Here is a 15,955-nt window from a genome sequence, read left to right as displayed (position 1 = left end):
GTCCATGCATGACTCCGTTTTTACAGGCAGCAGCCATTGCTTACATGCTACCCTGAACATCCTCAGGTAGATTTCTTATGTGGATTGGAACCTTCCAAGATTCATTGTTCTTTAAGTGTTTCTTGATCGGGCACTTAATTTGCACATTCCTTTCTCAAGAAGCTGACCAAAAGCTTTACTAAGGCTACTTAGAAATTAAGCAAGTACACAGCCAATATTCATAACTTCAAATACAACAATGACACATGCATACAAATAGAATGAATAGATTCAATAGATCATAACCTTTACAGAGATATGTTACATGGCATATGTAGCATAAACCATATTCCAGTTATGTCATATATATTTCCATAAACCCTTATGGGGTACACTGTCGCAAGTAGATTGAGCACATAGACTGTTTCCATGCTCGTTGGATTCATCAACTGCCATTTTTCTTTACTACCAGCTTATCATGCAGCGCCCTGCACAATGTCAGACGGAATTTGCGCTGTCCAGCGGATCATTGCATGTGTATTCACACATCTCTCACTAAAAAGAGCAAAACTTAAAAGCAAGCAAAGGTTTAACTTAAATTGTCAGTCTCTAGATATTCCGAATGTTAGCTAGTCCCAGTACCACCAGCAAATATTTGGGAATGATTCTCTGACAGGCCCCTGACACTTGGTGCATTATACTGTTGTTAATATTTCAGCTAATATTGGAGAATCATTACTGAGCAATGGGCTTGGTTTATAAACATTTAGAATATGTGTAGAGACTGACTGTTTAAGTGACAGAACCGGTGCTAGGAGAGTTCCTGCCCTGCTTACCCTTAAACGCTTCATTTAACTTTTTTAGTGTGAGACTTATATTTGTGGTTTGCAACTTAAATTTCAGATTCTGGTTTTTGTGGTCTAAGTTAAAATGTTAATGTCTATTTTTAGGATTTAATTTTTGTTTAAGGATTTATAAAACAAAACTGTGCTGTCAGTGAGATTAATTTACATTGATTCATGTCTATATGGACTGTCACAGGCTATTACATTTTTTCTCACTTTAGTAATCTTTCATTTTTCTGGTTTTTAATTATAGACTAGGAGCTTAATTCTGCTCTACCTTGTGTAGTCTGCACACTGGATGGAAAATTCCACCATTTGGTTAGCACCTTCCTCTCGCTTTCCACCTGTGTAAATGTCTACACAAGTAAAGGGCAGTTAAAAAACAATCATAAAGTACCCGGAACAAAGTTTGATGGAAAAACCACTGTTCGTATTGCTGTGAATATGGGTCATTCTGAAGGTTCTGTAACATCCACCAACGCTTAAAAGCTTGGTGCTGCTGATACTTCCTCTGCTAAATAGTTCTTAAAGTGAACCCAGCTAAAGCAGAACAGCATGTTGTGACTAAATGTCCAGCTTGAGAAATGGTAACACTATTTATTACTCTGAGGACTCTATACTTGTCTGTCTCTATTTTACTAAACTGTATTTTCTCCAGTTTCTGTTGGCTAGGAAGAAGTAAGTGAATTTGGTTTAAACATTGTCTATTGGTAGATACTTGCCTGTGGAGTTCTCTCAATTGTGGGTGTCTTTCCCACCACTGAAAGTGGACCCCTTACAGGCAATGCAAAGCCACAGCTGATAGTGTTAATTTAGCTACACAATACTCCATATTAGCTTTTGTACCTGGAGTGGATAAAAAAGATCTTTGTGGCAGCCTGTTTTTATTTCCTCACATGTTGAATTTAAAATTTCGGTTCAAGTTTTGGATTGTTTCATACTTAGAGTCTGTGCTGACAGTCTGAGATTCATTCTGTGCATAATAGTAATTCTGCTATACCTGTATAGTTAAGGCTTTCAAGAAGGAAAACGGGTTAAATGTCCCTTAAAACCCAGCCATCTGACAAGTAATCGTCAGTAGATTCTTGTGTAACCACAGTAACTTCTGAACTTTTGCTCCCTGAATTCCTTAGTCCAAGGTAGTGGTAGTACCATTCTAAGAACTTACATGGCATTTTACAGTACTGCTGTTTTCCCCTCCCCCCTTAGTTCATGCTGATCAACTTGGAAATTTGCTTGGAACTTTGTTTCAAGACCATCTTAAGAACCCCCCTGAAATGCAAATTTCAGTAGCCAGTGTAAGAAATAGGAGAGAAGTCTGGAATGATGCCCGGTTTGGAAAATGTTGTTTGTTTGACATTTGGTTTTTACAGGTCCTTGAATAGACATAGGAATGTTACAGTACTTGAACTATTAGGTCACACCCTTTTCCCCCTTGTGCTGAAGTAATGCACCTAAACACTTAGGGTATAACCTCTATCACAGAATATCTGTTGCCCTGCCTGTGACCTGTGTCTTTGAATTTTTTGATCATATAATTATCTTGTTTCATGACTAATCAGAGATTACTATTGATCTGTCCACTTCCTTTGTGTCTGTGTGCAGTGGGAGGGGATTACAGAGCAAGTTAGGCTTGTATGCAGAAGCTCACAAAAGAGAACTAATTGGGGAAACTCATTTCAAATGAATATCTGTTACACGGAAAACCTACTTTCTCAAAATGCACTTTTGTTTGATAACAATACATCTGTACTATAAGACTCTTAAAAACATGTGATGCTGAAATATTAAACGTAAGTGCACCAAAAGGATTATTGTAGTAGTCCCAATCAGGGTGTTTAAAAGCAGTTTACTGGCTACAAGGGCGGGGAGATTTCCCTGAAGAGAGTGCAAGAGTTTGTAGATATGTGTAAAATTTAACTTTTAATAGAAAAGTTCAAGTGGATTCTTGATTGCAAGGGCCTTTCCAAACATGAAACAAATGTAAACATACGCAATTGATAGCATACCCTGGGGCACCATAAGTGCTTAATGGGGAAAAAACAAGACAGTTTCTACCTCAAAGCACTTAAGATCACTTGTAGAATTTAAATTTTATGAATAAGGATGACTAAAGTAGGAAATGTTATCTTCCTGAGGCTGCAGATTGCTCAAGGACCACCACTGATGCTGCTTGGTAAAGCTAAAATCAAAGTGAAATTAACACAACTCGAATCAGTTTCACTGTTGCCTTTCAGCATTTTGTGGATAGTAGTGAATGTCATTCTCACACTGCCATTCAAGAATGCTGAGGACAGCAGAGTTGAGCACTGCAGATTTTTATGGGGGAGCATAGGTAAGGCTCTTTTAATATTTTTAGTAAAAGTTATGGACAGGTCACAGGCAGTAAACAAAAATTTGCATCCCTGTGACCAGTCCATAACTTGTACTATATACTCCTGACAAAAACAGGAGGGGAGGGGGGCAGGACCCTGCTAGTGCTGGGGGGGCGCGGGCAGCGGTGCGTGGCCCAGGACCCCTGCTGATGCTGGCAGAGGGGCTGGCAGGCTCCCCATAGGTGAGCTGCCTCCGCCCCAAGCGCTGGCTCTGCCAGATGACTCCGCAGGCAGTGGGAGCTGCAGGGGCGGTGCCTGCAGGCGGAGGCAATAGGCGGAGCTAGGAACTGAGGGAGAGACATGTCACCACTTTCGGGAAGCCCCCTGAGGTAAGCATCTCCCAGAGCCCTCACCCCCTCCTGTGCCCCAGCCCTGAGCCACCTCTCACACCCAAACTCCTGCTGGGGGGGCAGGGGGATGCAGTGGCGCAAGACTGCCCCAGCATAGCCTGGTGTGGCTGGCCATGGGGCTGCCTGAGCTGGCCAGCTGCACTGGCCACTGCAGAAGTCACAGAAAGTCACAGATTACGTGACCTCCATGATAAACTTGCAGCTGGAGCACCCATGGAAAAAAAAGTGAGTGCTCAGCACCACCCACTGATCAGCTAATCACCTTCTCCCCGCAGCGCCTCCCACCCACTGATGATCAGCTGTTTAGTGGCATGCAGGAGGTGCTGGTGGGGAAGGGGAGGAGCAGGGATGGGAAGAGGCTGGGTGGGGGTGGGAAGAGGTGGGGTGGGAGCTTGGGAAGGGATGGGGCCTAGGGTGGAGCGGGGGTCAAGCCCCCTCCAGGAACTCAGAAAGTCAGCCAAAAAGATAAGCTGGGGGAGGAACATATTAGCAGAGGCCTGACTTGCTTCCCCTTTGCAGCAGTCATGTGATTCTCAATGGGGAGAAGACAATGCCCTCTCTAACCCAGCTAGTAGCAAGGACACAGTTTTCAAATTTATCAAACTTCTCCTAGTTGGAAGGTGATCCAAAAGATGGCACCTGAGTAGAAATCCTGGCACCTTCTTCCTTTCCAGTGGCTTCTAATTCTGGACACTGGCCTGGACTTAGATGGTAGTGCATCCCTCTTTCCCCATCACTTAACTCTACTCCTCAAAAGTATGCATCTGGTAAATATTTAAAGCTCTGGGACCTATTGACTGCATCTATAATACAATGAACTTCAATATTTGAAACACCAGAGCCAATTTGCTATGTGCTTGCATTATTTGGAATTGTCATATTGCCCAACCCATGCTAAGACACAAGGTTGTCAAGGAAACATGGAGCAAACTGCTGTTGGCAGCCCATCCTAGAGAAGTGAACACAGAGTTTAAACAAATAACTCAGTGAAAGCACAAGCCTGATAAAAGAATTCAGTTATTGTGTCCCAATCATACAGACTTGATACCTGCTGTGCAACCTGTTCAGGTAGGAATAAACATTTGCTATTAATAAACCCTATTTATCAGCTGTTGAAACAACTGAGTTGGCGTGGTACTAAATTAGCACACCAAGGCCTGGTCTATGCTACAGAGTCAGGTTGACATAAGCATCTACACCAGTGATACTCAGACTGAGGCTTGGGAGCCATAAGTATCTCTTTAATGTGTCTCCTGAAGCTTTTTGCAGCACATGATGATAAAACAGTTAACCAATCAGGATGCTTTTACAATGTTGACCAATTGTAGAATACTTGGTCAGTCTTTTTGCTGTGGGGAAAAAGATGTATATAAAAACAATAGTTAATGGAAAAAATGAATTCACACTACTGTGGCTCTCTTGGGTAATGTTTGTTAATTTGGCTCCTAAGCCACTGAGATCTGAGTATCACTAGTCTACAATAAAATGTAGCTCCCACCGATGTAACTTGCTCACTACACTGACTTAATAACTCCACCTCCAACATGCCCTTAAGTTGATGTGGTTAGGTCGATGCAATGTCAGTGTAGACACTGCATTGCTTACAGCAACTGATGCTGCCTTTCAGAAACCATCCCACAATGCCCCACACAGGCAGTTAAATCAGTGCAAGTGCTCTTGGTGAGGACGCACTGTTACCCGCACAAAATTCTGTTACTTGCACACTCTAGGATAGTGGTGGGCAACCTGCAGCCCATCAGGGTAATCTGCTGGCGGGCCGCGAGAGTTTGTTTACACTGACCATCCGTAGGCGTGGCCGTGGTTTGCCGTTTCCGACCAACGGGAGCTGCGGGAAGCGGCATGGGCTGCAGGGATGTGCTGGTCGCTGCTTCCCACGGCTCCCATTGGCCGGGAACGGCGAACCATGGCCACTGGGAACTGCGGGTGGCCATGCCTGCCAACAGTCAGTGTAAACTGTCTCGTGGCCTGCCAGCGGATTATCCTGACGGACTGCGTGTGGTCCACAGGTTGCCCACCACTGCTCCAGGGGCGCCCACCTTTATCCAGTTCCTAGGGCTCAAGGTGTACTCTTTGCAGGTTTTCGGGACCTTTTACCAGTGAAAGAGCCTTACACAGTAATATCCTTATCCTCTATTTATTAACAATCACCAAGCTAAATACACATGCTAAGCATGCAATGCTATGCTCACCAATCCTGATCATGCAGGCAGACTTTCCCTGTTAGCCAGGCAAGGCCAGTCTCATCTGGATTCTGGTTGCTGCATGTCCGTCTAGAGGTGAGTTCTTCTGTTTCTTCTGCTGGTCTCCTTGGACCCCAGTTTATATAGTGAAACTTGAGTCCTGCTTAGCTATACCTTTAGCAATATTTTAGTAAAATGATTGGTTAACAGTTCTTTAACCAATCCTAACATACTGTAAAACAATCTTTTAACCAGTCATACCCCACCACCTTAATTGATTTACACCTAGCAAAATTATGTAACAGACAGAAACAATCGAAGAACCAGACCAAGATCATACAGACTCCCAACAGAGAAGTGGGGACCCTAAAGACAAAACAGTAAAGAAATGAGGATTTCACAATCACAACTATTGATAAGTGATTTCTTGCCAGACAGAATGCTATCAAACTAAATTTTCTTTAACCATCTTAAGATCTTTTCTTTATCTGGTGATGTTCGGTGCTATTAGGACAGGATCGCCTTCTTAACAGCCCAATATTACATTGTTTGAATGGAATGTGAAGATGCGACTTTCTGCTTCTTGGCTAATGGCTGCTGCTCTCCTAATATGGCTGCAGACAAAGGCCTTCGGCCATATAATATGGCTACAGGAAAAGATCTTATCCTTACAGCACACCGCTGACACAAGGAGTGTAGCGTGGATGTGTAAAACCAATTGAATTATTGTGGTGGCTGTAAGTCAACATAACTTAAGTCCACTTAATTTTGTAGTGTACAGTTGCCCTTACTGTCACTTTTATAACTAAGTCTTATAGAGGGCTGTAGACTAAACATAAGGATTTAGGAAACGCCTTCTCTAGGTGTGTATTAAATTAGTACACATCTGAAATACCTAACAAGGTCTGAGCTGTGCTGCCAATGCAGACCTGCCAGTTGACTTGTGGGATCAGGACTCCAGAATCCACAGAAAGAACTCCCTCACTAGTGTCTTTGTAAGATGTTAGACAACATCTTTGGCAGCGCCATATCGGTTGTTGCCTCCAATACCTGGGCTGTTTTGAATAGTTTGTTTTGAATTTGGCATTTCTACCACTAATTGTAGACTTGTTGGGTATGTAATGTTTGTCTTGTCTGCATATGGGCGCCCTTAAACTTTCTGATCTGAAAGCTTTATTGCTCTGCTCTCTCAAAACTGAGCTCTTTTGCGTGGTCTCTTTTATTTAATTTGAATGAGTCCTAGAGATGGAAACAAGTACAGCAGGGAACCCTGGAAACTAGTTGCATTCAGATTCAGGCAGACTTTTGCGGGAGGAGGCAAGTAGGTTTGATGCATTCTTCGCTGCCTTTTTTCCCTTGCATGGCCAGCTAGCTTTCCAGAGGAACTACCCTAGCTGTAAGCAAGATTTTAAAATGTTTTGGTCATCAGAAATATGGAAGAGATAAGAGCTTTGGTTTGTTAGCTTGGCAATACAGAAAATACAATTGAAGGATATTCACATTGTATGAATTTAGAAAGTGAATTTGAAAGCAAATTACAAGTCTAATCTGTATCAATGTAGTTTTATAAAAATGTGAACTTCCACTTTTCAAACCTGAGTGGGGATTTGGGAAGGGGTTGATGCAGTGAACAGAACTGACTTTTGGGGCATGAAAGGCTTTTGATTGTGGATTCTGACAATTTAGGGGTAGGGAGAGACATATTGGGGTTGATCTTGGCTATCATTAAATTTTTAGCCTTGAAAATGTAAACTAAGCAGATTGCCAGGGTTGAAAACGTCTCACTGATCTTTTTGTTAAAGACCACACGCTAACTGATCCCCCTTACCAGATGTACAGCACTGGCCTCTACTCTTTTGATTTCATGGGAGAACCCCAGACTTACTCCCTGCTATTGGGAGAGGTGGGAAGGGGCAGTGTAGCTCAGACTGCTGACAAGCTTGCTAGTGCTCTAGTGTTTTCATCTGTCTGTTTGCAGATGACTTGTTCAGTGTAATGAACCAATCTGGATATGGGGTTATTGTTTAACTGACTTGTCTAATTTCCTTTTTCCCTCCAGTTTCCCACAGTCAGATCACGCGTCTGTACAGTCGGTTCACCAGCCTAGACAAAGGAGAGAATGGGACTCTTAGGTAAGTATTTTCTAGCATTCAGCTTGTGATAATTCAAGTTAGTTATGATGGTTAATGTAATAAGATTTTGTTCACAGATCTTCCCACCTGATAAATCAGGAGTCTTCTTTCTACTGACCTAAAATGAACATCTTAAAATAAAGCAGTTTTTAAATTTATGTATTAAATGTGTATAAAGCAGTTAGATATTTGGAGAGCAGCAGACAATTACAATTAAAGCACAATACACCAGACAATGTTTTAAAATGCGTATAAAAATCAGTGTCAACAAAAGTCAGACATCTTTTTAAAAAATTATACCAAATGGTAAGCTTGACAAGCCAGTCAATTGGCTGGTCAAATAATGTCAGATATTCCAGGAAGAATGCCCTGATGTTGATGATGATGACCTACCTTTTGGATTTCATTATGGTACTGTTTGTTAGCAAGCCTACTTAAATGTCTTGATCACTTACTATATGCTGTTGGGGGGAAAAGGTGAACTAATAGAAAGTTGAGCATCTTGGTTGTCTGGAATTTTCTCAAACATGTTATTTATTTGAATACCAAGCCTTTAGTGTACATGGGCTTTATAAACCACCTTTAAACTTGTTTAAAGGTGGTTATCATCCCTGCTCCTGAGAGTTTAAAATCTGATCTAAACTGACTAGACGCACAGAAATTAACTCAGAAGGAAGCTGAGGAGAGAAGAAGGGTTCAGTCACTAAACCTCTTTCCTAAAACCAAGAAAAGTGGCACAGCCATTAAAGCTCTTTCTTCTCAAATGCATCACAACTGTTAACTCTTCCACCCTCATTAAGCAAACAACTCTGCATTAAATGACTATGTAAATAAACACCCAGTTCTCCCCCTCAACAAATATCCCATTTATAATCCTCATTCCCCACCTGTGTCCCCAGCCAAACCTTGCTAATCATATTAAAAGTTCTGTGCTAGTGAGGGGAGTGGAGAGACCCCTCCCTTCCTGCTCTGTTTTTCCTTCTGTTACTGCTTGAGTCAATTTTTCTGAGTTAAATAACCCAGTTAAGTAAACTTGTAATTAGGCATAAATGTCTATCCATGGCTATGCATATTGGAGACTAACAAAAAAGTAAGACTTTATACTCTTCTAATAAACTAGTAATTTAAAATATTTGACAGTACTGACCATATTTGATCAATGTTTGACTCAGTCAGTTAACCAATTATTTTTTGACCAGTTAAATGCCCAACCCTACCAAAAGGCTTCTTCCTCCAAACCAATTTTCAGAGCCACTGCTTTGATTCTCTCAAATACTTTAAGACCCATCTCGGCCCATGTTAATGGCCTAATGGCCATGGGACAAGTAACCTGTTGTTCAGTCACTAATATATCTTGTTCACTTATCTTTTAAAAAAGCATCCCAATTAATATATGCAACCTTGTATTTGGTCACCCTTGTTATCCCTCTACCTTACCTCCCCCCTGCAGCTGTGTTCTACACTCAACTGAGTCTTGACCATTTTGATTATAAACTCGCTGCAGCAGGGGCTATTTTTGTTTAAATACCTAACGCAAATGGGGGGAGGAGGTCCTCTAGGCTCTAATGTTTGTAAAACACTATGCACACCTAACGATGCTGTGCAGATTTTCTTTTTCCTACAGAAATTATTCACATTGCATCCCTGTGTAGCTAGAAGAGTTCAGAAGTCAGTTTCAGTTTTCTGAAACCCCTTTTAAAACATTGTTAAGCTTAAAATATTGCTTCCCCAAAGCCTCAGCAAGCCTTTTCTTCAACACTAATATCTGCAGCACGAGGACCCACAAAACGGCAGCTTCCATAGTTGTAACTTCCACTTATTGAGAGTTTTGGAAATTTTCTGCCACTTACTCAATGCTCTTACAGACAGATATGGGGGCAAGACATGCTAAACTTTTAGCTAAAACACTTTGCTATTGGGCTGTCAAGCGATTAAAAAAATTAATTGCGATTAATCACACTGTTAAACAATAGAATACCATTTAAATATTTTGGATATTTTCTACATTTTCAGATACATTGATTTCAATTACAACACAGAATACAACGTGTACAGTGCTCACTTTATATTTTTGATTACAAATATTTGCACTAAAAATAAAATAGTATTTTTCAATTCACTTAATACAAGTACTGTAGTGAAATCTCTTTATCATGAAAGGAACTTACATATGTAGAATTTTTTTTTTAAAAACATAACGCACTCAAAAACAAAACAATGTAAAACTTCAGAGCCTACAAGTCCACTCAGTCCTATTTCTTGTTCAGCCAATCACGCAAACAAGTTTGTATGTTTGCAGATGATAATGCTGCCTGCTTCTTGTTCACAATGTCACCTAAAGTGAGAACAGGTGTTCACATGGCACAATTGTAGCTGGCATAGCAAGATATTTACATGTCAGATGCGCTAAAGATTCATATGTGCCTTCATGCTTCAACCACCATTCCAGAGGACATGCGTCCATGCTGATGATTGGTTCTGCTCGATAACAATTCAAAGCAGTGTGAACTGACGTATGTTCATTTTCATCATCTGAGTCAGATGCCACCAGCAGAAGGTTGATTTTCTTTTTTGGTGGTTCGGGTTCTGTAGTTTCCGCATCGGAGTGTTGCTCTTTTAAGACTTCTGAAAGCATGCTCCACACCTCATCCCTCTCAGATTTTGGAAGGCACTTCAGATTCTTAAACCTTGGGTCGAATGCTGTAGCTATCTTTAGAAATCACCTATTGGTACCTTCTTTGCGTTTTGTCAAATCTGCAATGAAAGTGTTTGTAAAATGAACAACATATGCTGAGTGATCTGAGAGTACTAGAACACGAAATATATGGCAGAATGCGGGTAAAATAGAGCCGGAGACGTGCACTTCTCCCCCAAGGAGTTCAGTCACAAATTTAATTAATGCATTATTTTTTAACAAGTGTCATCAGCATGGAAGCATGTCCTCTGGAATGGTGGCTGAAGCATGAAGGGGCATACGAATGTTTATCATATCTGTCACGTAAATACCTTGCAATGCCAGCTACAAAAGTGCCATGCAAATGCCTGTTCTCACTTTCTGGTGACATTTTAAATAAGAAGTGGGCAGCATTATCTCCCGTAAATGCAAACAAACTTGTTTGTTTTAGTGATTGGCTGAACAAGAAGTAGGACTGAGTGGACTTGTAGGCTCTAAAGTTTTGCATTGTTTTGTTTTTGAGTGCAGTTATGTAACAAAAAAACCCCTGTAAGTTGCACTTTCACAATAAAGAGATTGCACTACAGTACTTGTATGAGGTGAATTGAAAAATACTGTTTCTTTTGTTTATCATTTTTTACAATGCAAATATTTGTAATAAAAAAATATAAAGTGACCAGTGTATACTTTGTATTCTGTTGTAATTGAAATCAATATATTTGAAAATGTAGAAAAACATACAAAAATATTTAATAAATTTCAATTGGTATTCTGTTTAACAGTGCGATTTTAAAAATGCGATTAATTGCGATTAATTTTTTTGAGTTAATTGCGTGAGTTAAATGTGATTGACAGCCCTACTTTGCTGCCATTGTTTTTCTTCTCTATAGAAGGTGCAAAAGACAGTTATAAAAGGTTTTCTTTTTGCCTGTTTACATTAAATTCAGGTCTTGTCTTATATGAAATTCTGTGGAGAACTGATAGGTATAGCATCAGGTAAACCATGCAAGTGAGAACCTGATTGAGAGACAATTATTTTTTTCAGAGTAGCAGCGGTGTTAGTCTGTATCCGCAAAAAGAACAGGAGTACTTGTGGCACCTTAGAGACTAACAAATTTATTTTTTTGTTCAGATTGCTTAAAGCTCTAACACCTGTGAACTTAATTGAGATCCTTCTAAATATTAATTGTCCCCAGGGCCCTCTAAGCTAAGAGGAGGCTATAAGTGGAAGATTTAGCTATGGAAGCTGCTGTTTTGTGGGTCCCTCATGCTGCAGATATAAGTGTTGAAGAAAAACCTTCCTGACGCTTTGTGGAAACGTATTTTAAACCAAAAGATGTTTTAGAAGTGATTTCAGAAAGCTGCAACTGACTTACGAACTCTTCTAGCTACATAGGGTTGTAATGTGAATATACAGTCTGAGCCATGCAAGAAATCTCTCCGAAAAATACAAGACCAGACTTAACATTCCTGATATTTCTAAGATTTAAACAACAACAAAATTTCAAGCCTTATTATAAGGACACAAATACAAAACCATATTTTCTTTTGTAGGTCACCTCTGACTTTTATAAATACTTATCACAAAAGTTGTTCCATGATACCCTCTTTGCAGCCATGATACCCTCTTTGCAGCTGCTTCTGTGACTAAAAGGATTGTTTGTATTGCTGCTGAGTCACAGGCTATTAATTGTCTTGGTGATGCCTAGTTAACTTGATACTGTTTTGATCTGCAAATCATTCACTTGTAGTTCATTTGCACCTTTTAAATGTATTTTATATACTTTGCTCAATAAAAGAACAAACAGGAGAGTGGGAGCCTTGAATGTTGTTCTTAAAGGTCGTTGTTCATATCAAAAGGGTGCAGAGTGTGAGTTCTTCAGTTTGTCTTCTGTGTACAACTTTCAAATGAGAACTACAAAAATAAAGTGAAAACTGAATTAAGCACTGTGCCAATCAACCAGGCCATGGAGAGTTTGGCACAGAAAAGTTTGAAGTTGATTCTTCATAAAACTTTCCCCTCTGACATTTTGTTACTTCCTGGTTTGCTAAATATATATTCACAAACAAAAATTAAACTTGTTTTAATTACATGAGTGCAGTGTCTTGGTTATGTCCCCACCTGTTTTATATCTTTACTGTTAACCTTTTCTTTGGGGTTGTTGAACTGTTATGTTAATACTGTATTGTCCTTCATCTACTGAGGTAATTTGGGATTTTGGTTCTGTTCACGTTTGCTATCCTTCCATTTTGATGTCTCTTGCAAATTTGATCTACTGAATTCACAACAAGGAAACAAGTAACAGATGAGTCAGTCATTCAAAGTGTGAAGAGTTGATTAGCGTTTGTTTAGCCAAATAAACCTCAGGAAACTCAGCCTTGGAATGGGCTATAACTAATAGCAAGCATCACTCCTTGAAATCTGAGGGTACATCTACACAGCAAAAGCTGTGCAAGAGCTAGCCTATTCACACTAGCTTGAATGCAGCTAGCGTAGGTAAGAGGAGCAGTGAAGATAGCACAACACGGGCTTCAATGTTTGCTAGCCCACTCTGTACTTATCCAGAGTCTGTGCTAGGCTTGTACTACCCAAATGGAAGTTAGTGCTATAATGTCTTCACTGCTATTGTTGGATTTAAGCTAGCTCAGGTACACTAGTCTGTGCACAGCTTTTTTCTCTGTAAGACAAGTTGGATATCTATTGGTGTGAAAATTTTGACAGATTTGCAGACCTCCAGGAAGCGCTCCATAGATTGCATTCAGTGGACCACTGTCTCAGAATGAATAACCTAGATCATTGACTCATTGATCCCAGTTGAATTAGCCAAGTGGCATCCTTGCAAATAGCTCTAGTTCAGCCTTAGTCTTAAACTTCAGAGATATGGTTTACAGTAAACCATAGCTTTTGGGGGTTTGCATCCTGAAAAGATGAGTGCTAAATCTGTTTTGAATTATTTCAGCGCCAAGCAAGATGTTGTCGTGATCCTTATTAGAATAAGAAGGTAGAATGTAGTGTTAGTCTTATTTTTTCATTGTCAAAGATATGTTAACAATTGACTGAGACAAAATACTGTTGTAATGGGAAGGCTGTTGAAGCTGTCATTTTCCATGGAGTGGACATATGATTGAAGCTAGACTCCTCTAAAATTAGCAACTTTTCACAGGCAAACTTTGAAAACAGGTTAACCTTTTGATGCAAATTTTAGTGTTGCATTGGGCACAAACAGAACCAAACACTTAGTCATTTTTTTGTTAGAAAAAATTAGTTTCTATCAGAATGAGAATTTTTCAGGAATGTTTTCATATGAGTTGAAAAGCCATTTATCCATAAGTTTGCCAGTTCTACTTCAAGCTAAACAGGGAAGTGTACTGTGTTGGGAAACCATTTCTAACCCTAGTTATTTTCATGTTAATCTTGAATACCTACACAAATGAACATAAACCTTTTTTACACTACCCAACAGTTTAAACATCAAAGTTAGCGTGTGAAGGTGGTAGACATTTTTGGATCAAATTCACACCTATTTCCTCTGTCGAGGCTTAAAATTAATCTATTGAGTTTATACAAATATATTACTGCCAGTTGTGGCCCAGTCTGTAATAGTGTGTAGCTTAAGAGTAGAAGCTTTTGTGGAAAAGGGAGTTCATTTGCCTTTACTAGGGTGAATAATTACTAAACTACTCCTGCAGTGTCAAACTCCTGTCACATCTGTTGCCTAACTATTGGTTTCAAAGGGTATGTACATGACTGTAGCAAACAGTTTAACTTTCAGTGCTGATAAGGTCTTGGAGTCTGAAGTAGGAAGCTCTGTGCTCAGAAAAATCATCCAGAACAAACAATGACAAAGGTAGAATCTCCCACTTTCTAAATAAATTTAGTCCCAGAGAGGAGTGACTTTATGGATAATGGAGTTGCACTCCCCTTTCTGTTCCAGTGCTCAAAACGTGAGGCTCTGAAACACTTAATTTATAAGAAAGATGAGTTCCCACTAAACCAGCAAGGGAAAAATTACACAATTCCAGGTCAGATTCACAAGCTCTGGGCTCTGGAGTACATCTGGGCAAACAATTGGTTTTGGGTTTTTTTGATTAAGTGGCAGTTTTGAAAAATTTGGAGAGAAAAATTGGTTCAGATCAAACTGAATCTTTGTTGAATAAATTACTATTCTGAAAATTAGCACTGATGTGCAGCACACTTGCTCATGGTACAGAATAGAGTTGGTAAGTTCACCTATCAAATATTTTAAAGCACTATTAGAACAGTAACAAAGAATGATTTTATGGTCTCCCATAGGCTCGGTCTTGAATAATTATGCCTTATTACAGAAAGAGTTAGTCAGCTAAGTTATTTTAACTTAGAAACGTGAAAAACACAATGAAGTCCTAGAAAATGAGAGAATGGCACCATGATGCAATCAATAAAAGTAGTTACTGCCTACATCAGGGCGTTGTTTCTGGGATATTTGTCAATATTTGACATGCACAAGTCCATGGGGCCGGATCTAATGCATTTGAGGGTGCTGAGGGAGTTGGCTGATGTGATTGCAGAGCCTTTGACCATTATCTTTGAAAACTCATGGCAATCAGGAGAGGTCCCAGACGACTGGAAAAAGGCAAATATAGTGCCCATCTTTAAAAATGGGAAGAAGGAGAATCTGGGGAACTACAGCCTGACCTTAGTCCCTGGGAAAAATCATGGAGCAGGTCCTCAAGGAATCCATTTTGAAGCACTTGGAGGAGAGGAAGGTGATCAGGAATAGTCAACATGGATTCACCAAAGGCAAGTCATGCCTGACCAACCTGATTGCCGTCTATGATGAGATAACTGGTCTGTGGATATGGGGAAAGTGGTGGACGTGGTGTATCTTGACTTTAGCAAAGCTTTTGATATAGTCTCCCACAGTATTCTTGCCAGCAAGTTAAAGTATGAATGGACTAAAGGGGGCTAGAAAGCTGGCTAGATCATTGAGCTCAATGGGTAGTGATCAACGGCTCGATGTCTAGTTGGCAGCCAGTATCAAGCAGAGTGCCCCAGGGGTCTGTCCTGGGGTTGTTTTTGTTCAACACCTTCATTAATGATCTGGATGATGGGATGGATTGCACCCTCACAAGTTTGGTGATGACACTAAACTCAGGGGAGAGGTAGATATACTAGAGGGTAGGGATAGGGTCCAGAGTGACCTAGACAAATTAGAGGATTGGGCCAAAAGAAATCTGAGGTTCAACGAGGACAAGTACAGAGTCCTGCACTTAGGATGGAAGAATCCCATGCTACAGGCTGGGGACCGACTGGCTAAATGGCAGTTCTGCAGAAAAGGACCTGGGGATTACAGTGGACGAGAAGCTGGATATGAGTCAACAGGGTGCCCTTCTTGCCAAGAAGGCTAACTGCATATTGG

The 15,955-nt window shown here is 40.3% G+C and overlaps 1 protein-coding gene across 1 annotated transcript in view; it reads left to right on the top strand.

Annotated features, from left to right (window-relative positions):
• The window catches only part of CHP1 (calcineurin like EF-hand protein 1), a 35,216-nt gene that overhangs the window by 3,134 nt on the left and 16,127 nt on the right, over window positions 1–15,955 (top strand). The window contains exon 2 of the mRNA XM_024201755.3: window positions 7,810–7,882. Within this exon, the coding sequence (XP_024057523.1) occupies window positions 7,810–7,882 (73 nt within the window). The remainder of the gene's footprint in view (window positions 1–7,809; window positions 7,883–15,955) is intronic.

Source organism: Terrapene carolina, unplaced genomic scaffold (assembly GCF_002925995.2).
Source record: "Terrapene carolina triunguis isolate 2854851 unplaced genomic scaffold, T_m_triunguis-2.0 Scaffold96, whole genome shotgun sequence".
Taxonomy (NCBI): Eukaryota; Metazoa; Chordata; order Testudines; family Emydidae; genus Terrapene; species Terrapene triunguis.
This window is presented reverse-complemented; position numbering and strand designations above follow the sequence as displayed.